The sequence below is a fragment of the Molossus molossus genome, unplaced genomic scaffold (assembly GCF_014108415.1).
Source record: "Molossus molossus isolate mMolMol1 unplaced genomic scaffold, mMolMol1.p scaffold_m16_p_11, whole genome shotgun sequence".
NCBI lineage: Eukaryota > Metazoa > Chordata > Mammalia > Chiroptera > Molossidae > Molossus > Molossus molossus.
In genome coordinates this window covers 45,973,024-45,995,135 of record NW_023425346.1, presented here as the reverse complement: position 1 = coordinate 45,995,135, position 22,112 = coordinate 45,973,024, and the positions used below count along the sequence as shown (strand labels likewise).

General features: G+C 35.6%; 1 protein-coding gene across 2 annotated transcripts in view; it reads left to right on the top strand.

The window, feature by feature from the left end:
* GRB14 (growth factor receptor bound protein 14) overlaps window positions 1-22,112 on the top strand; it is a 106,885-nt gene that overhangs the window by 30,893 nt on the left and 53,880 nt on the right. Inside the window, exon 1 of one of the 2 annotated variants that reach the window (XM_036254166.1) lies at window positions 21,801-21,981. The exons of the other annotated variant lie outside the window; for it this stretch is intronic. Within the exon in view, the coding sequence (XP_036110059.1) occupies window positions 21,919-21,981 (63 nt within the window). The 5' untranslated portion in view covers window positions 21,801-21,918. Of the gene's footprint in view, window positions 1-21,800; window positions 21,982-22,112 lie in introns of those variants that run through there. 2 annotated transcript variants of the gene reach the window in all.

The following is a 22,112-nucleotide window of genomic DNA, read 5'->3' as shown; positions in this document are numbered from 1 at the left end:
AAGTAGTGGTCTGACTCAGTAGCATAGAGAAGGGGGTGGAGGGGACTTGGCTTATAAAGACCATTTATGGAGATTTTCAGGCCATGGCTTTTTAAAATACATATATGCAATAACAACACCTCCTCTGTACATGTCTTATATTTACAGTTTCTGAACATTTCAGGGGTTTGCAGGACATACTGGATTGCTTCTCATTACGTTTGCTCTCACTTTTTTCTCCTAAGTCATCTACCATTCTTTTCACCATTGTATATTTTCATATATTAAAGTTCATGGTTAAATCTGCTTCCTGGTCTCTGTGTAGATGGAGTTAGTGTTTTTGTTTATTGTTCTTGTTTGGGTGGATTTGAAAGGGAGGAGAAAATGCATTACTTTACAGTCTTGAAACTTTAAATCCATTGAAAACACATGTATCCATTCACTTAATTTTTAATGTTATTATCTTGGGTAGCTCACATTATAAAAAGAAAAGCACATAAAATTATTTGTGAAATCTTGCTGTATTTTTGAAGCCATTGATGTCTTCCCCAATCCCTACAAAGATCCACTTTTATTGATGTCTTATACATTTCCCTGTCTTCATTTATGCAAGTATTAATAACTATAAATATATGTTTATTTATAGGCATACCCTATTTACTTTGCCTTCTGGCTTAACTGTTTCTCTGGGAATCTACATGAAAACACTTTAAAAATACCATCTACTTACTACATAAATGAAGTGATGTGTTTTAAATTGTAACTTGAGGCTGGTTCTTGCACACTTGCAATCACGTGTTTATGAAACTCAAGGCTGATCCTCGGGGAGCGCAGAAGACGGGAGAATGGCAGCGTGTGGAGGCAGAGCCGAGCTGCGGAGAGTAGCAGCACAGGGGAAAAGGGAATGAGGAAAATGGGGTCTGTATTTAGGCCAACTTTCAGAGACAGAGGAGTGTTCCTACATGTGGGGAAATCGTTTATGTAGTGCACTATACACAAAGCTCATACAAAGAAAGCAAAGGGAAGAAGGTTAGTCTTACCATAAGCTGCTCAAAATATCTAGTGAATAGCAAACTTTGCCAAAGTTTTCCTACTTCCAAAAGGGAACGCTTATCTGTACACATCTTGAAGAGTGTTGATAGACTTGAGACTCTTAAAGGGTTTTTGGCTTATGCGTGTATATTCAGCAGTAAATGTGCATTCGGTGGTTTACAATGAGGATGACACCTTCAAGGAAATTACTTTCCAGGCACCTATATCATCATTCCACCAAAACAATTAGTCAAAGACTTTGCTGGTTGGAATTCAGTTAATGATGCTGAATGAATAGTTCTGTCAGGGTTTGTGTAGGTGTAAGTAAGAAAGCTCCATTAAAACAGCATACAACAATACAAAAACACATTCGGTGATTTGGAAAACCCTTGCTGGATTTTTTATATCTATATTTGTGAAATAATATGATTCTATTTTATATTTCTAATTTTAAATTATATTTACATTTCAATAATTTATTCAAACTCTTAAATAAATTACAGAAAACTGGAAACCATATATAACTAAAAGATAAAACTAGAACCACTGAACAAAATCTAAAAGCACAATCCTGTTGCTTAGAAATAACTCCGGCTGATGTCTTTGGGACCCTGTCCTTCCTACCTTTTTAATGCATCTAAACATAGTTTTAAAATATTTGATCAAAACTGTATGTTGATCTAGAGTTATAAGCTTTTAGCAGAAAAGGGCTCCATTAGTGATTTGTTTTCTTGTTTTACAAATGTAGAGACAGAGACCCAAATGAATTGAATTACTTGCCAGCACTTAACCGTAATCCTTTGTCCAGCAGCGTGGAAGCAGGAGGAGAACCTGAGCTGATCTTTGTACAGTGTCACTAAATCCAGGTCCCACTCCTTTAATTTCTCAGATTGTTAGCAGGTTGCCATGCTCACGAATGCCAGACTGGGAAGACGAGGGCTGCATGAACACAGTGTGCCCAGTGGCTGATGCCAGCCACCTGCTTAGATCCCAGCTTGGCAGAACCCAAAAGGCAGGGCCTCCAAGTTGGAGCTGGCATGTTCAGGGTTGGGTCTCAAAGGCCTCACTGAGATCAGTAGTAGCCTATAAAGCGGAGGCTCTGGACCGAACTTACCAAGCATGTGGGCCCAGCTGCCCAAAGCCACTGCTGTGGAGAAGGCAGTGGGGTCAGGATAGTTTCAGAGGACTAGACAGAATCATAGGGAAGTAACTGGTCTGAGGCCTTTGGAAACCTCTGGCCTCCAGACCAACCACCCAGAGGACTAGAGAATTCTAGTCCTTCATGTATCAGTCCTCTAGTTCTCTGAGAATTAGCAAACTACCAGGATGGGGTCGCAGAACAGCTTTTTCCCTTTCCCTCTTTTATTGAAGAAAGTAAGTACTCTTAAGGTATCCTGGGCCCAAGGCTCTGCTTGAGGTGTTATTGATGTGGGGGAGGGGGAGGCAAGGAGAAGGAGGAAACAATGTGGTTTTTTCAGTCTTGAAACATCCCAAAACCAATGTTTTGGTGGAAACCCCTTACTTAATGGACTGTGCTGGAAGGCCACCTCAGTGAGATGCTGACCACAGAAGCAAATGCTAGTGAAATCTGCCTGAGTACATTTCCGATCCCTAGTCCTAGAATGTCTGCCATTCTGCACAGAAGACTGATATGGAAGAGTATATTTTTAAGTAAAATAGCTATTTATTCAGCCTTTTGTAATGCCAAAATGTTCTGTGCATATAACGTTATAATTAGCACACAGGCAACATTATACATCAAATTATATTTCATGTCACTTCATTGTACAAAAATGTAAAGTAAAAATGATTTATCAATCTCACATAACTAGTAAACAAGTCAGCAGAAGGTACAAAGCACACAATCTTAGTGAAATGACACAGAAAGAACAATAATGGAATTCTCAAATTTAACTTGTCATAATTTTTTATGAATATACAAAGACATACTTTTAAAATATTATGTTTATGAAGATTCTAGCACAAGCTTTTATGTAACAAGACAGCATACCAGGCCTGCCACTCAACTTGTATATGGTCAGTCTCAGCTTCAGTGCGAAGCTGTTTAAAAACAAGACCAAAGAGTACTTTTGTGTCCATTTATCTCATTCACTGCTGGGTTTGAGAACTCTCATTGAAATATACAGAAATTTTCATGTATTATTCCAATCAGCTTAACATTAGAACTGAAAGCAATTTCTTAGGGTTGATAGAAATTCATCAAGCCAAATAATTTTACTGGGTTAACAAACTGCATCATTCATTAGGATTACAGCCCATTGCTGTCATGTTATTATTATACATGTGACGTAGCTGTTTGCAAAATAAATCAAGTGGCAGTTTTGCAAATATGGATTAGAATAGATCAGTCACCACTGATCTGATCATCATGAGAATAGGTCAGACTTATTTTAATAGAATATTATCATGGCAAAATAAATAGTGGAGTTAATATTTTCTTATCATAAAGACTATGATTGTGTCTTCTTTGTAAAATTTTTAAAAGTGCAACTACTTCTATAAAGCACCATCAAAGTAGTTTCAGTCATAGGAGAGGTGAAACAGTGCTGTAGGGGAGGTATGTTTTATCTTGTAGGATGCGGCCAGGATCAGTGTGCTATGTGCTTGTATGTAGAGTATAGATTACATGTCAGTTTGCAGTAGATCATAATCTAAATATTCGTTTTGTTGCTTTTCCCGCCTCCAAACTATTGAAGTTTCATTTGGGTGTGGCTTAATGTCACGTGATATATGTTTTTTATTCCAGAATTGATACATCAGAATGAGTTCAGTCTCACTCAAGGTGGTCACTGGGAGGACATTGATTCTAGGGATGGTGTTACTACTCAATCATTTTGGAACAACTGACTTGTTTTTAGAGATTGATAGCAGTCTTTGAACACACATCCCCACGGGTGATCTTAATTCCTTGTGACTATCTGAGTTTGAGAAAGAGCAAAACGTTGTTGAGAGCCAGTCTGGAGAATGATGTGAGCACTCCGCCTGGGAAGCCGTGAAGGTCATGAGGCTGTGTTTCCTGCTCGACTCGAGCGTTTGGTATTCCCTCGGAGGAATGTAAAACCTGCCTGTGGACAGGCTCATGGTTAGAATGAGGGTATGGGATGTCTAAAACATTTTCTGTGACATCCGTGGAACAGCAGAGTAGATATTTAAACTAGGATAGTATTTTTTCCAAAGGCATGGTATTATTATAGTTGTAATTTCAACTAAATACATCCTCGTAGGGCAGCATCTTGAAATCAGAAACACAATAACCATAAATCCCTATAAATAGCTGTTGAATACGGTCTTATAATTCAGCTCCTATAAAATGTCTGTAAATGTACACATGGGCTCCAGGAGAGACCTCTATGCACTGTGATATGTACATGCAACATGTAAAAGGTGTAATTCTACTCCAGTTTTGTCCTGCACTAACATGTATCATGTATGAATGCTATCTAAAAGAAATTTTTGGAATGATTTATCTGAATTGGGAATTTTAATAAAGGTCTGGGAGGTTTAAACAGAAACTACCTTTTTCTCAAAACAGCTTTCCCTGCAGCAAGCTGAACATTCAAAACTACTGCATTGATTTTAACAATAGCTTACAATTCCTTCCCTAAATTATGTCTTAAAACAAGGGTTTCTTCTTTGTTAATAAAGACAAATGGATAAAGATGGCTGAAAATAAAAACATAGGTTTATTATTTTTTAAAACAATTTGGAATGATCTCACATGAGATCTACTTGAATGACTTCTGAGACAGGTCTCTTTGGGAGGTTTTGCTCATTTGCTGCATCTATATATTCTGGTATATTTGTTAAATCAGTTATCATTATCATATAGTCACACCTCATAAATATATGAACATGTACATTCTCCCACAATTACAGTTAAGAATATTTTTCTCTCTCCACCTACATACAGCTTTATAATGATGTCCACATTTGCTTTCTCTAAGTTTCTGCTGTGACCACTGGCAGAAACTGCATAACCAGCCAGATGGTCTGCGGAATTGAGTAGCGAAATTCTTTGGCCGTTATTTAATTCAGTAGTTCTACTCAGTCTGCTCAGGAGAGGCTAATGAGAGAACATAAGGATGCTGCTGTTAAGAGGAGGTACATTGGCAGCGTGTCTGCCTTTTTTGCCTATCCTTGGCTGGGCATTGTCGGAAGTTTTCTTATCCTTATAAAACCATTAAATGAATCACTGAAATATTAAGTGCATTTTCCCATGTGGCATAATACTTTTGAAAGGTGTTCTAGGTTAAAATCCTGTTACCTAGAGAAATTGTGAAAACTGGAAAAACAGATTTGTCTCAACAATTGATGAGAAGCTGACCATCTCATTTGGCTTAAGAAATATTTGGTGACCACAGGGAATGAGCAGGAGCGAAGTCCTGAACAATTCAGGGATGCTTTGGGACTCTGTTTCCTATCAGATATTGTTGCCTTGACAAACACATGACAAACGCCTTCTGTGGAAGGACCCTTGCACCCTCACCTCCTTCCCGTGTTGTCTGCAGTGATTCCAGGGCACTCCTGCTCATGCCGTCTTTCTACTTCTGGGAGAAGTGGTTGCAGCTGCAGTTTTCCTTACAGTTGGTCCTAATATCTAGGATAAAATTTTGCCTTGGGGGATAAGCCTAAATGTCAGTTTCTGATTATAAGGTTAGCAAAGTCTAAATTGGGGAAAATAAAAACAAGTAATTATCTTTGCCTTGAATTACCTTTTGGAGTTTTAATTTATCAACTTCCTGGCTTCTTCTTTCCCTCCCCTCCCTTCCTCTCCCTTCCCCTCCCCTCCCATCTCCTCCCCTCCCCTCCCCTCCCCTCCCCTCCTTTCGCTTCAGTAACGTTATTTGTTTGTGGTATGAGAGTTCATAGGTACAAACAATAATACATTATTGTGCCAATTTCAGTACTAAAAATACCTATCTATAAAAAATTGGAGATAAGGATGTTTGGGGAATACAGCATTCCAATAAACTGATTTTTTTCAAATCCTCCCCTGAGGATATGCTTTTATTGATTTTTAGAGAAGAGGAAAGGGGGGAGGGAAAGAGAGAGAGCGAGAAAGACAATAAAAGAAACATCAATTAGTGCCTCCCTGACACGCTGGGACCAGGAATCGAATTCACAACCTTTTGATGTGCGGGACCATGCTCCAACCAAGTGACCCACCTGGCAAGGGCCAATAAACTGAAATTTTAGTAAACTGAAAATTTAAAAACATGAACTAAAATACTATTTTTTATGCAGCTGGTCGGAGTAATTCATGTGAAATAATGCCAGGCACCATGCCTAAAACATTTAGGGTGCTTGTTTATGAATAATAGATAAAAAGCTCTATTTTTATGGATGTCTTCACTTGACCCTCACTCTTGTTTAATAATTTGTCTAGATGTAGAATTCCATGTTCAAAATAAATTTACTCTCAGAAATCTGAAGCTATTAATCCATTGTCCCTCAGCATCCTTTTTAAAGATAAAAAGTTTGTTGCCAATTTGATTTCTGTTTATTTGTAAGACTTTTAATTTTGATATGTTTTACTGGTTCTTAATCTTCTCTTTGGAAGCTTTGAAGTTTTTTTCTTATTATTGGATTTATGATATTTTACTAAATATGTTTAAAATATTGTCTTAAAACGTTCACTATTCCTACTCTGTACTTGGTAAACTCATTTAATTTTAAACCTACGCTCTTTTATTCAGCTAAGAGAATGTTTTATGTTTCATTATTTTCCCTCTTCTGTTTTCCCCATCTGGGTCCAGATTTTGCCAAGCATTATGTCAGCATTGTGGCTTTGAGCAAGTTAACCTCTAACATCTCTGATCATCATTTGCATTATTATAAAGTGGAAATTATAATTCCCAGGAGGCCAGTACCCAATATGGTAATTATTCTTTCTCCTTCAGACGCCTTGCTCCTCTAAGCTTATCATTTTGATCAAGGAACTTGAATCTAAATATAGACTTCTGGCTTTTAAAGTGATGTCTGGGCTGTTTTTAGCATGAAGGTTATTGGACATGCCTCTGTTCTTCTTCAAGGTAGCTCTGGCTCATTCCTGAAGGCTTCTTCGGATAATGTAGCCTGTGTTATATGGCAGATTCAGAGGTCAGCACAAGAGGAGTCAAAGCATATGTGGAAAGGGGAGATAGAATGCTAAATAACTGGGTGACACAGTTTGTTGTAAGGTAGAAGTCTATGAAAGAAACCAGTGGGATTTACAGTGTTCCCATATGGATTCGTCTGATGAATGGCTGCCAGATTAACATTCCCAGAAGGACAGCTTTAGTCCCATCTCTCTGCTTAATCATCTTCACTGGAGCTCATTGCCTACAAAATTAACGTCAGATTTTTAAACTGAATTTTCAAGTTGTCCAAAAGATTGACTGCAGTGAAACATTTCAATTTTGCATCCCGCTATTCTCTACATATCCATTCCGTCTAATCAAAATATATTTCTCTGTTTTCAAATCTATCCCGTGCTCCCTTTCCATGCCTGAAATTCTCCCCGCCTCCCCTTTAAGCAGTGAAATCCTTCCCTTATAAGGTCCTCTTCCTTTACGAAGCCTTTGTCAACCTCTAACTTTTTCTCTGTACGGCCCAAAGCACCAAATTGGTGCCTGTCTTCTAGCACCTAACATACTACATTGAAGTGGCTTGAGGAACTATGACATACTCATCTGTGACCCACTTAGATCTGACTATGCTTCATGTATAATCTGTGCTCAGTAAATATGGTTTGATGAATAAATGAATGCAGACCTTACAGTCACCCTGCTTAGTAATGTTTTATGTGGAGAAAAGTAAATTTGGAGATTTTTTGTTTGTTTTTTTTTAAATGAAACTGACTGGTGACTAAAATTGTGCTTTGTTGACTCTTTTGATTAGAGGTTTTTATATGGTCTGTATGATCACTTCTTATTTTATTTTTTTGTTAATAATTATAAGCACTGGCTAACGACATGGAATACTGGTAGATACTTAGGAAACAGTTCCTCAGCTTTCAGTCCTTTTCCTCTCAAGAATTTATATGAAGAAAAATGAAAATTAAATGTAGTACTGCTGGCGACTAAAAATATTGTATGCATTTCAATGAAATTTCTTGTGCCATCTAACTTGTTTGCTTGTGAAAAAATAAACCAACTTGTTACTTGGGATTGACGGTAATACATCAACTGAGAGTTGAGGTCTATTTTAAAATGAATTCTGTCTTCTACTTCTTTTCCACTGGTGAAGTTGGAAATACTGAAAGATTTATTCTTTAAGGTTCAGCATTCCCTGTAAAGGAGTGTAGACCTTTCATACAGGCTCTAGCAGCGTCTTGATGGATATGAAGAGGAGGAGTGGGCAGGATATCCCACTGGAGTTTGTAATGTGTGATTTATAATATTTGGGAGAAAAGCAGCCGACATTCCGTGTCTTTGGTCAGTAGGGTGACATTGATTTATGACAAATCAATGTATTCCTACATATTTGTGCAACATTGATGATACTTAAGAGAAAAGTACTTAAATATCCTGAAAAGGACTTTTAAATTGTAGGAAATGACTCCTAGTCATCTGTCTAATAAACACACCCATATGTTCATTTCTTTCAGGACACGAAAGTGTTTTTAAATTTATATTAATGTGTTTTCCCTTTATGAATGGAAAAATATTAACGACCATTCTGTACGAATAATTCATTTTGCAGATAAGACTTGATGATGTGAGAGTGGGTAGAGGACATAGGATCGAAGCTCCAGTCTTCCAGCTTGTACGATAACATCACCATCGCTTCTGGGGATCAGGACATGGTCGTTTTGGGGAGAAGCAGTATTCAGCCTGCCACAGGGAACAAAGTAGAGTTGGAGGGATAGGCTTTAGAGGAAAAAAGGGAAGTTTTCTAGTTTACTCAGAAATATATTTTGTTTGGTAGTGGAAATATATTTTGCAGCTAATGTTTCCTGTTTTCTCTTGAACTGGTGTATGTTTCACTTACTTGAAGGGAGAGTCACAGAGAGGAGATCCACAGATGAAAGTCCCACCCTGCCAACTGGAGCACTCCTGCCTTTAGCTAGTGGTTAATAAGAATCTGCTGGAAACCTAGGGGGCTCAGGGACATGCAGATAGCAACACATGGGGTTTATTACTTTCCTCTAGCTGGAGGTTTTGAGGGAGTTTTGAATGACCATTGACCAGAGGTAGAAAGGCTTCCTAGGTACCGAGTGACATGGGATGACTTCATGGACAATTCAAGTATTTGCTCATTAAGTAAGTATTGTGGACTTTCTAAATACAATATATCTTAAAGAAATGGATGCTGTATCGTAGAATGTATTAAATGCCAACACCAGAGAGAGTTGCTCAGAAGCAATAAGCACAGTAAGAATTCTTACGGAACCATTGTCAGTATCTGACAGTCAGAGCTCATGGCACTCCACTTTTATTAAGTTGACCATAAAAGTGACCTCAAACTTGAATAACCTTATAGCTTTTCATATTTTAATTTTTATATGAATAATAGATGAATTGTAAAAATTATAAAAATAAATACCTGAAAATAACCACTTCATGATCACATCTCTGCTCAATCTCACCTTCCTAACCAGAGGTCAGTATAATTAAAAACTTGACATGGATTCTTCTAGGTTTTTTTTCTATGGGCTTATACTTCTGTATATATTTAAAAGTATAGATATTTTATTTGGTTTTACACTGATTGGGTCACACTAAATTACTGTTCCGTAATTTAAAAAAATCAACAGTATGTTTAGCAATCTTTATTGTTAATCCATACCTTAGTTCTAGCAATTGCTACTTAACATTTCATAGTCTGACTGCAGTACATTTTATTAATCTGTAATCATTTTTAACATACCAACTGTTTTCAAACAATTCTTGTAGATGCCTTTCTAAATATGTATGCTAGTTAGTCTGTAGAGTATAGAAACAGGAAAGTACTAGTTATAGCAAAGGGCATGGCTTCTCAAGACTTTATAGGTGCTGCCAAATGTCCTTCCAAAGTCTATTCCCATTTATTCTACTTTTATCAGTGTCTGGGAGTATCACTTTCTTCTGAACACTAGTGCTGGCATTTGATATTTTCAAATATTTTGAAATTTTTGTCCAGTAGTGAAAATACTTTGTTTTAATGTACCTTTCTCTAAGTACTAGTGAGGTTGAATATCTTTTCCCTTTTCTATATCAGTGGTATAATAATGTTTATGTATGTGTGTGAATTGTGTATTCATATCTGCCTTTCATTTATTTTTATTTTAGAATGTATTTTTAGGAACTCTTTATGTATTCTGGATATTAATCCTTTCTTAAATATGTTGTACTTATTTTCTCTGAATTCGTGCCTTGTACAGTATTTGAATTTTATGTATGAGTGTTTTATACCATAAACATTAAAATATTTATGAGTTAAATTTGTTGATTTTCTTTTTTTTATGGCTACTAGGTCTGATTTAGGAAGGTTTTTCCCCATCAGAAGATTATTTATCTATTCTTTGGTTATTTCTTCTAACATGTTTATAAATTAGTTAATTTTTAGAAATTTCTCGTTAGTTTTCTAATTTTGGAGTCCTTTTTAGTGTATCATGTTGGGTTACGTTAAAAGCAAAATTCCAGTGAATAAATGTGAAGATCTAATGTGCTTTATTAAGTGGTCATGAATCAGGCAGTATCCCATCCAGAAGGGTGCTCAAAGGGGTTGTGCAAAATGGAAGGTTTTTATGAGAAGAAGGGTGTGTCAGGGAGTTATTATCAAAAGAACAAAAAGGATTATTTTTAGGCCAGGCATCCTTTTTTGGGGGGGGGATAGAGGGAAGTCCAGGGTTTTATCAGGTAGATTACTGCTTCTTTCTTTATTGTGGCGAGGGGTTGCGGTGCGATAGAGAGGGATTTAGTCATTGGTGTTGACCAGAAAATTCTATACTGGGGAATTAAGATTACATTTTTGGTGAATCTTGTAACTGTGATAAAGTCAGGTATTTAGTCTAGGTTTGATATTCTGGAGTTTAGCACAATTGATATCATATTGGGCCTGTGATATTCTCTTTAACAGGAAAAAGCTGTATCTTTTGTTTACTCATACGGGTATAGTTAGCCTTTTTTGGGTGTCTCATCTTTTTTCCATTCATTTCAACTGTTGTTGTGCACATGAATTTGTCAGTACTTTTTAGAATTTGAATGATGACAGATTTATGGTATATCAGCTATTGAAACCTCTCTATTCTTCTAACTTTCTTGCCTATAATTGTACATTTTCTTTACACTGAAATAGTTTGAATAACATAGAATTAATTTTTTCCTTAAAGGTTCTATAAAATTTCTCTGTTAAAAACACTGTGACTGGGCCACTTCTTTTTGTAGCTCTGACAACTTTTTTCTGTGCTATTTGATGTCTTGAATTTTCTGTTTTCTGGATTCAATTAGCATGAATCATATTGTCCTAAGGAATTATCCATTTCATCCATGTTTTATTTGCATAAAATTGGGGGAAGTAGTTTCTTTATATTCTTTTAATTACTTTATTTCTGATTTCGTATATTGGTACTTTTTTCTTTTCCTCCCTAGATTTGGTTCACTAGCTATTTATCTACTTAATTTTATGATATTTTCCAATTTTGAATGTTAATGAATTTATTTTTATTCTAGTTTATTAGTAGATGTGTTTAAAGATATGAATTCCCTGGCTGATTTGGCTCAGCGGTTGGAGCGTTGGCCTGTGAACCAGAGAGTCCTGGGTTCGGTTTCCTCTAGGGGCACATACCAAAAAAAACACAAAAATAACAAACAAACAAACAAACAAACAAACAAAAGGATATGAATTGAAGTATGATGGGATTATATCTGTGACCTACAATTTGACCAAGTTTTTTTTCTTTTTAACACGCTCTTAATGAGAAATTATATTCTCTGATTTAACCTTAGAGTTTAATATGTAACAGTTAAACCTATTTTACTAATTATATCAGTCTATTTATATTTTTGTATTTACACCCACTTTTTAATCCACTGTTGCTTCATGGTTTGAGAGGGTTGGATAATAGTCTATTAATAATGTGTTTCTATCTGATTCTCCTCATGTTCCTTGTAAGGTATGTTGTACAAATGTGTATTATTTGATACTTAGATATTCATAATCAATATTTTTTATTGTTAATCACACCGTTTGACATTACAAAGCTCTTTTCATTGGTCGTGCAATGCTTTTCTGTTCTGAGTTCAGTTTTGCAACATGTTGACCACTGCATTATTTTCTTTCTTTCTTCCCTCCCTCCCTCCTTTTCATTCCCTATCCCTCCATCCCTCCTTCTTTCCTTCCTTTCTTACCACACCCCATTCCATTGTTTTGCAGCTTTCAGAATCACTTGGTTATAAGGGTCTATTTCCCACAGAATAGAATGGAATCTGCTTTATGATTCAAATGGAAAGTTTGTTTCTTTTCAGTAGGTAAATTTAGCTCTCTGGCAGTTACTGAAATAAATAAAAGTTTGGTATTAATACTGTTATATGATTTTACAGTATGTCTTTAAATTTATGGGTTTTGAAAAAATTTCACAATTTGTTCTGTTTTCTTAACTTTGTGTTCTTTTAATTAGAAAGGTTTATATATTTTTTGCCGTTATGATTATAACTGTACAAAAGCCCTTAATTCTCCTATTTTTTAAAACATTATCTATTAATCCCTCTGAGGAGCAATAACAAAATTAATATTTTTCCTCTTCCTTCCAAATAGGAAATATTTTACTAACTAATTTTAGTATTATAAAATAATTTACTTGAATTCTCCTGTGATTTATCACTTTGAAATAATATCTTTTAATCTCAATAATTTTCCATGTTCTTCCTCTTTCAGCTTTGATTTTTTTTTTTTGGTTTGTTTTATCATTTCTGCATTGTTAAGGCTTATATTACTTATATTTTATCATAGCAACATAATCACATATGGTTTTAGTTCCATAATTAGTTTCAGTGTTTATTCTAGTCCCTTTACTCTGATTTTTTCAACCATCTCTTGGATGACTACATTTTTTAATCTTTTAGCAAATTCTTGAAAAATACCCTATTGGAACAAGATTTTGAGTGTTTGCTTATGTTGAAAACGTTTTAACATTGTCTGTTGCCTTTATACTTAAGGAGTTCTGGCTGGATTTAAAAGTTTCATATAAATTTCCTTTCCCAGAGGATTTCATGGCCATTACTCCATCCAGTGGAATGACTAGTGGGGTCTACTGCAATCTGTTGAATGTTGTGGAGAAATACTACAACCAGTAACTTTACTAGGTGTCTTACTGTTGATTGTTAAAGTGAGTTTCTCTGGGGAGCTGGGTGCCCTTTCAATAAGTATTTTATTACAAAAAGCTTTCTTAAATTTTATCTTTATATCTTTATTGTTTTTCACGATTTTGGTTTTCTTCTGTGGAGATTCCAGTTACATGTATTATAAAGATACCCTTTACTTATCTTTAAATCTCCGTTTCTAATACTTGAGACATTTGTAGCAGTTTGTCTTCTCTCTTTGGCTGCGGTTCTTATATCTGTCATCTGTTTACCTCAACTCTGATCTCACTATATATAGATTTAATACATAACAATTAAATCTCTTGAGCTCTGCCACCTGATGTTTCATCTCCTCTTATTATCTGTGTTTCTTATGTTTTTAATTTTCTGCTTTGAATGTGAACAAATATTATTTTGCTTATGACTTTTATTCTTGGTTTAATGTATGATCTTAATTTATTTCTGATCTTAGGCAGTCCTTTTTTTGTAAATACCCCTCATCTGCCATTTGTTTCTCCAGTACCTTTTCTCCTTTCTTTTCATTCATACTGTATTTGCACCGACTCCATCCATGATGGTTCCATTTCATTATTCATCTTTAAAGGGGGTGGATTTTTCTTGGAACATATTTATGAGGGGACCATGTGGAAGAGAGTCATGGTCCAAGTACTGAATAAAAATAATTTTCCTCTTAGGTATATAAAATTTTTTTTATTTTCTTCTAAGCTAATGGAAATGGGAAGGTATGAAGTTTTTGTTTTTTGTTTTTTTTAAATAATATATAATACCACTACAACAGTTCATCTTCAACACTAAGGCAAAATTCACAACTTATCAAATAGTGCTACCTTCAAGATCAAAAGTTAAACTCTTCAGCATGACTCTCCTTATTTGGTCACACCCTCCACGTTTTTCCAGACTCATCTTTGTATACTTTTCCTTTACCTGGAATTACATTTATTCTTGAATCCTTTGTCTTCTTGGGGAATTTGTCTGCTACCTCATGGTGAATTCAACTCTTTCTCTTTTGCAGTTCTAGCATTTTATTTATACTCAGTTACAGAACTTAACACATTATTACAATTATTTTTTAATGGTCCATTTGCCCTCCCACTGATAATAATTTCTTGGTAGGTAATAATAATGCTCCTAGAAAGGTGTCAGGTGTAGAATAACATAAGATAACATAAGTGCTTTTTAAATAATTGAGTGAATTGTAGATTGCTAATATTTACCATCACTTGGGCTTAAATCATTCAGTTATTTTTTAAAAATACCTTTTATTTATTGATTTTTAGAGAGAAGAAAGGAGAAGGAGAGAGAGATAGAAACATTGATGAGAGAGAACATCGATTGGCCACCTCCTGCATGCCCACCACTGTGGATTTGGCCCACAACCTGGGCATGTGCCCTGACTGGGAATTGAACCGGCAACCTCTTGGTGCATGGATTGACGCTCAACTAGTGAGCCACACTGGCCAGACTATTCAATGATTTTTTTGAAGGAAGAAATTTTCTATTAGAGTTCGAATCAATGAGAAATCCTGTCAGAAGGAAATAGCGATCAAAATGGAGGTGGAAATGGGGTAGAGGTAGATCAGACCAGGCTCATCAAGTGTAAAGACAGATGCTGTGTCATATATCTAAGGAAACAAAGAGTCTTAGTGGAATAAGTTGAACAGGTAAAACAAGAGGTACTGAGGTAAGATCTAAAGATTTAGATTGTTAATTACTATAACAAAATATTTTAAGATATTTATGAAACTGGTGTTCTCAGGACAACAGTTAAATTTAGTGCTCACACTACTGACCAATAGCAGAACTATGTCAGATAGCAAAAGGATATCCAAATGTTCCTGCGAAGAAGACTGTGTGCTTCGTTCAGAATCAATCATAAGGCTAGCAATTGTTACGATGAGAAAGGAGGCTTGTTCGCCACGTAACTGCAGTGACTAATCTTTCCACATTGATTGTGCGTGGACATAATGCCTACTGTGTACAGAGAGAGCACTCTGTTAGGTATTCTGGGAGCAGCAGAGGAAATTGGAGCTTGGAGCAACCCTGAAGTATTATATTTTTTGTTAGGCTCAAAATAGGGCCTGTGAAAGGATTTATTAGTTATCAAAGCAATGTCTTAGTAAGTATAGAGCAAGACATGAAAAATGGAAAAGTTTAAGTCCTAAAAAACGTCCGAAACAAGGAATGATATACTTCAGATGGAAGAATGACTTCTTGGAGGGGTGAGTTTTGATCTGAGACTTTGAGGGAGTTAATGGAGCTGGATAGGCAATGAGCTACCCCCATGGGTAGCACAGTAGCACAATATACAGGAGGAAAGTGAAAGACAGAGCAAGTGTGTTTTGGTCTAGCAGGGCATTGGTCAGTTGGCTGGCTAAAGAAATATTGTTTTAGGACTTAGTAATCAAAAAACATTTTTGTGTCTTATAGCATTTTTAAAAAATATACATATATATATATATAAAGCCACCGGGTAGACAGTTTGATGGTTAAAGAGAAGTTAGACACATCCCTACCCTGAAGGAGCCTACATTTAAAAAGATAAAAAAAAATAAAAATAAAAAAAAGATAGAAAGTGCATACACATAGGAAACAGTAGTTGAAGCTCAACTAAACCAGTATATAATAAAGGGTGAATATGGAAAAGATGAATATGGTTTGAATCTGTAAAATGGGATTAAATCATAACAGCTTGACAAGTGTGTTAGAATACAATGAAATAGCATGTAAACTGTCTCACACTTAATAGGCAGTTGATGTGCTATTTCTCTCTCCTACTTCTCAATTCCAAGGTAACTTGTGGGGAAAAAAAAAAGGTAGAGGTGTTTAAAGGATGCATGAGCAATGAAACTGTGAGAAGAGGTGTGGCTTCTCTTGGGCCTTGAAAGATTGTGGGGTGTAGTGAGTGAACATTAAATACAAGAGGGAGGAATCCAGAATGTGCTTGTGGGAGTTCCAACGAGCTTTTGTTAATGTCAAGTGGGAAAAGTCGTTTGAAAGGCAGGCTTGGAACCTAGAGGTTGCTGTGTTTATGTAGCATTCTTCTTCTGCCTTGATCCCAGCTTGTGCACTGCTCTAATTGTTTTCATGTCACCATGTGTCAGCTTCTTTGGTAAATAGGAATCAGAATTTGATCACCTTTTGGTTCCCCAGCATAGTATGTTACACATAGTAAGGCCCTCACTACATATTTATTGAGTTAGTAAAACAAAAAATTAGGTATATCAGAAACAAGGGCTATTGAAGAAGACAGTTTATGATGATAAATGTGTCAACTTATTTCGTACCGTGTGGGAGAGAATATTGTGTGGAGTAAGAGTGTCTTGGAAATAGCCAGATGCGGTTTTCACCTTGGTTTATTGGCGTATGTATTTCGTGAACTTGGGCAAGTTCTTGTTCAATATGTACTGCTATCTGAGATCATTTCTTAGCTGTCTGCTCTTTCGACCTTAGTTTCATCATCTATTGAATGGGTAATGCCGATGTCATAGAGCTGTGAAAACAAAAGGGAAGCTAGCTTAGTGTCTGGCTCATATTGGGTGCGCACATAAATATGATTAATAATCATCATAATAGTTATTTTTGTTCTTAATTCACACTGAAACCTTGAGTGGCAAAATTCATATTCATTCTATCAAAATATTGAGCAAAAAAAATGAAATAATGGACAGTACTATTCTATAGTACTTTGTTACTCACCCTGCTATATAAAGTTCAAAATGCTGTAACGTCAGAGTTTTATTTTGGGAAGTAAAGACCTGTGGCAGTCTAAGGACAAGGCATGTTAGGCCCAACACTTTGCAGCAGGAGTTCAGGAGTGTTTTCCAGCACCTGCCTGCAGCTCTTCGAAGCCTCGCAGCAGGTCCAAACTTGGTGGCCATAGCTTTTTATCCTCATTTTGCAGCCGCTGGAAATTAAGGCTCAGATGACAAGGGTAGTGAGTTGAAATCATTTATAATAATGATAAAGAAGTTAAATTTTGAATCGGGTTCTACAATAACTAGGAGGTAAGATAAAGCATGGTCCACATCAACACTGAGGAGGGAATACTGAAAACTGAGACAGTCTGTATTAAGCTTGGAGGTCATCTCATTAGTCTTTCAGCCCGTTGACTGTGAAAAGTATATGTGAGTTTCATTTTTCAAAGACAGATACCTTTTTGGTAGTAGAGTCACAGAATGTCATTTTGCTCTTTGTGGCTTTCACTGAACACTTACCAACTTCAGTTTACTGGTGTTCCAAAGAGATGACATCACACATCTGCTGTTAGTTGTCAAATGTTGTCTAAGTCCTTATAGAGCAGGTATGCTGCATAATAAACACAGACTTAACTGTGGATATTGTTTTGACTTGAAGGATTCACACCTTGGAGTCAGCTTTGTGAACCCCACTCTACATCTACATCAGTTACCAGATTCTGCGTATTCTTTTCCCTGTATCACATTTCAAAGCAAATGCCATTTCCTTCGTGAAGCCTGCCTTGATCTCACCTCGGATGTGTAGTTTTTCTACTTCGATGCACCTCGGGTCTTAGCATTTAATCACTATGACTTAGCCCACTCCTGAGTGTGATTTTTTAAAAATATAAACAAATATCTCTTTTCCACTATGAGGCAGTGACCATACCTTATTCATCAAATGTTTTAACTGCCTAACTCAGTGTCTGGCATATCATGGATACTTTGCTTCATGATTTAGTAAAATAAATTGCGTTGATCATGATGGAATCTCACCTTTGAAACCAGAGAGCATACTTCTTTGTAATATTCAAACACTAAATGGAGAAAAGAAGAAAGAAAAAACCAAATATAGGTAATGATCTTGAAAATATGTAGTCACTGTGGGCTTTGTTATTGTTGGCCTGCCAAAAGGTTAAACCAGAATCTTTTAGTCCACAAATGGTAACTCCCCTCCCAGTGTTAGTTGATTTTTGTTGGTATGTAGTTTTATTTTTAAAGACCATGATAAATCTAACTGATAAGGATCAAAAGAATGCCCCACACTATAATTGTGACTTTTTTCTTCTCTTTTTTTATTTTATATTTAAAGAAAAATTCTTTTCAACCACAGTTTACATTTAATATTATTTTGTATTAGTTTCAACATAGTATACAGCATAGTGGTCAGACCATCGTATACTTTTCAAAGTGTTCTCCTTGATATTTCCATTACCCAACTGGCACCATACATGGTTATTACAATATTATTGACTATATTTTGTATGCTGTACTTTACATCCCCATGACTATTTTATAACTACCAATCTGTACTTCTCAATTCCTTCATCTTTTTCACCCAGTCCCCCAACCCCCTCCCCTCTGGCAACCATCAGTCTGTTCTCTGTATCTGTAAGTCTGTTTCTGTTTTGTTTGTTCATTTATATTCTTTAGATTCTACATGTAAGTGAAATAATAGACTATATTTCTATTTCTAACTGACGTATTTCATTTAGTATAATACCTTCTAGGTCCATCCACGCTGTCACAAATGGTAAGATTTTATTCTTTATTATGGCGAGTCATACTCTATTGTATATATGTACCACAGCTTTTTAAATCCACTTGTCTGTTCTTTAAACAAACTGCTTTGTCAGTTACAGGCTGAATTTAATTCCATTTCATCATAAAAGTCAGAAGAAGCATATTAAACAGGGAAGAGATTTATTTTTTACTATTGTAAATAATGCTACAATGAACATAGGGGTGCATATATTCTTTTATATTTGTGTTTTGGGTTTCTTCAGATAAATCCCAAGAATTGGAATTGGTCATAAGGCAGTTCCATTTTTAATTTTTTGAGGAGCCTCCATACTATTTTCATTGGTGGCTGCACCAATCTGCATTCCCACTGACAGTGCATGAAGATTCCCTTTTCTCCACATCCTCATCAATACTTGTTGTTTGCTGATTTATTGATGGTAGCCATTCTGACAAGTGTGAGCTTATATATCATTGTGGTTTTAATTTGCATCTCTCTAATGATTAGTGACACTGAGCATCTTTGTATATGTCTATTGGTCATCTGTATGTCCTCTTTGGAGCAATGTTTATTCAGGACTTTTGCCCATTTTTTAATTGTATTGTTTGTTTTTATGGTGTTGAGTTGTATGAGTTCTTTATAAATGTTGGCTATTAACACCTTATCATATGTATCATTGGCAAATTTGTCCTCCCACTCAGTGGGTTGTCTTTTCATTTTGTTGATGATTTACTTTACTGTGCAAAAACTTTTTAGTTTGATGTAATCCTATTTGATTATTTTGTTTGTTTGTTTTCTTTGTCTGAAGAGGGATATCAGAAAAAATATTACTAAGAGAAATGTCCAAGATTTTACTGCCTATGTTTTCTTCTAAGATTTTTATGGTTTCAAGTCTTATATTTAAATTTTAATCTATTTTGAGTTTATTGTTGCATATGGTATAAGAGGGCGATCTAATTTTATTTTTTTGCATGTATCTGTCCAATTTTTCCAACACCATTTATTGAATAAACGGTCTTTACCCCATTGTATGTTCTTGCCTCCTTTGTCAAATATTAATTGACCATATAGGCATAGGTTTATTTATAGGCTCTGTATTTTGTTTTATTGATCTATGTCTGTTTTTATGCCGGTACCATACTGTTTTGATTACTATAGTCTTGTAGTATAGTTTGATATTAGGTAGCATGATTTCTTGAACTTTGTTTTTCTTCCTCAAGATTGCTGTGGCTATTCAGTGGTTCCACATACATTTTTGGATTACTTGTTCTAGTTCTGTGAAATACACCTTTGGTATTTTGATAGGAATTGCATTAAATCTATAGATTGATTTTGGTAGTATGGACATTTTAACGATGTTAATTTTTCCTATTCATGAACACAGTATATGTTTCCACTTATTTGTACCTTCTTCAATTTCTTTCTTCATTGTATTTTAACTTTCTGAATATAGGTCTTCTACCTCCGTGGTTAAATTTATTTCTAGGTTATTATTATCATTTTTTTATTTAATTATAAATGGTTTTTTTTCTCCTTAGTTTTTCTTTCTGATAGTTCCTTACTGGTGTGCATCTGTGACTTTTTATAGTAAATGAATTTTCTTCCCCTTAGTTACAATTGTGAAGGATTATAGGTTTTGAAATTCGAAGTAGGAAACCCTAGAGTTTGTAAAGTGTATAGTGTTCCTCTTTTTTTTTTAGGAATATGAGATCACCATGCGTATAAAACACACCCAAGTGTAAGGTAGTAAAGTGAACCCTGCCTAAGAGCAGTCTAGATAATGAAGTGGAAAGTTTGTGTCTGAGTTGCTGAGAATCTTTTATTTTGCCTTGTGACTACAATTACGTTGTGATCTACAAATCACGAGGAGTTCCCCTCATGCTGGAGGCAGGGGGTCCTTCCATGTGCCATGGTTGAAGAGCATGGAGCAGGTGCTTATTAAAGTATCAGTTCAGGAGGGATTTTATAATTATAAAAACTCAGGTTAGCTTTAGTATTGCAACACCTTTTTATCATTTTTTAGTGTTTCTTTTACTTTTTATTTAGATTTTATTGAAAGTTTTCTTGTTAGTGAGCAATGTTTAGTTGTGACCCTCCTCCAGCTCTCCAAAACACAGAGTAGAATTTTTAGTTAAGAAAAGAGGCAAAATGGACACAGACAACAGTGTGGGGCAGGGCAGGAGTGGGGCTGGAGCGGGGGGGAGGGGCTCAATAGGGGATAAAGGAGGAACATCTGTAATACATTCAACAATAAAGATAAGTTAAAAAAAAAGAAAAAAGGCAAAAAGATCATTATACTTTTGATATTGCTTAAGCAGTGATTATTGCTTAAATGCTTTTCATTGACTGAAATATGCTGTTACACAGATTTGTGCTTTTTAAAAACAAGCATTTTAGATTCATATATTATAGTTTAATGCCCCTTTTATATTTAACATTTTTTAGGTTGTTTAGGTAATATTTAACAGGAATATTTAAATGTATAATCTTAAGGATAGCTAAAAGGTCCACAATACTAACATTTTAGCTGTTTAGGACAAGAAAGGCATATATGTATACTAAGAATATTTTATTATAACATGTAGTAAATTAGCACTTTAGGACCAATTCAGGCTTATTTTTTGTGTCTCTATAATTCCGATCGACTCATTAATCAATTTTATGAGTAGTAGAAGTAAATTTAGCTCATCTGCCTATTTATATACTTTAAATAGACCAATGTAAACAGTTTCTTATCTGCCATATGTTGAAATGTTTTAGTAAAGTAAAGACAAAACTGCCTAGTCAACAAAGATGGCATTGAATTGCACTGTTTTGGAAAAAAAAGTTAAGCGAACTAGATGCCTGTTAATCTGGTTCTTTAAATATCATCAACAAAAGTATCAGAATGTGTTTCCAAGGACAAAGGCGGAGTTTTCCAGGCTTTGATTGGTCGCTGCCTTGTCCTGTCCCACAGCCATCCTTAATTGGCTTTGAGTAGATTGGGATCACATAAGCTGGGTGACATTTATTACTTTCCTAGTTGTTTCTTTGCACTGAGCCCTGAGATTCCCAAGGAGTAACTGTAAAAGATTTCTTTCATTTCGTCCATGGTCTGCGAGAGGAGATCGCTCTAAGAAGAGCAGGCATGAGTTTGAGTGCCAGAAGGGTCACTCTGCCTGCAATAACGCCAATAGTTCTCCAGAAGAGGGTATGTGGCTGCTTTTGCTTTTATTCTTGCTGTTTCACCTTTCCTGTTACTGTGTGTTTATTAATATGTTGGAAACTTTTGTTACATGTCCTGAGAGAGCCTATAATTTGTTGAGGCTGCAGGTAATTAAA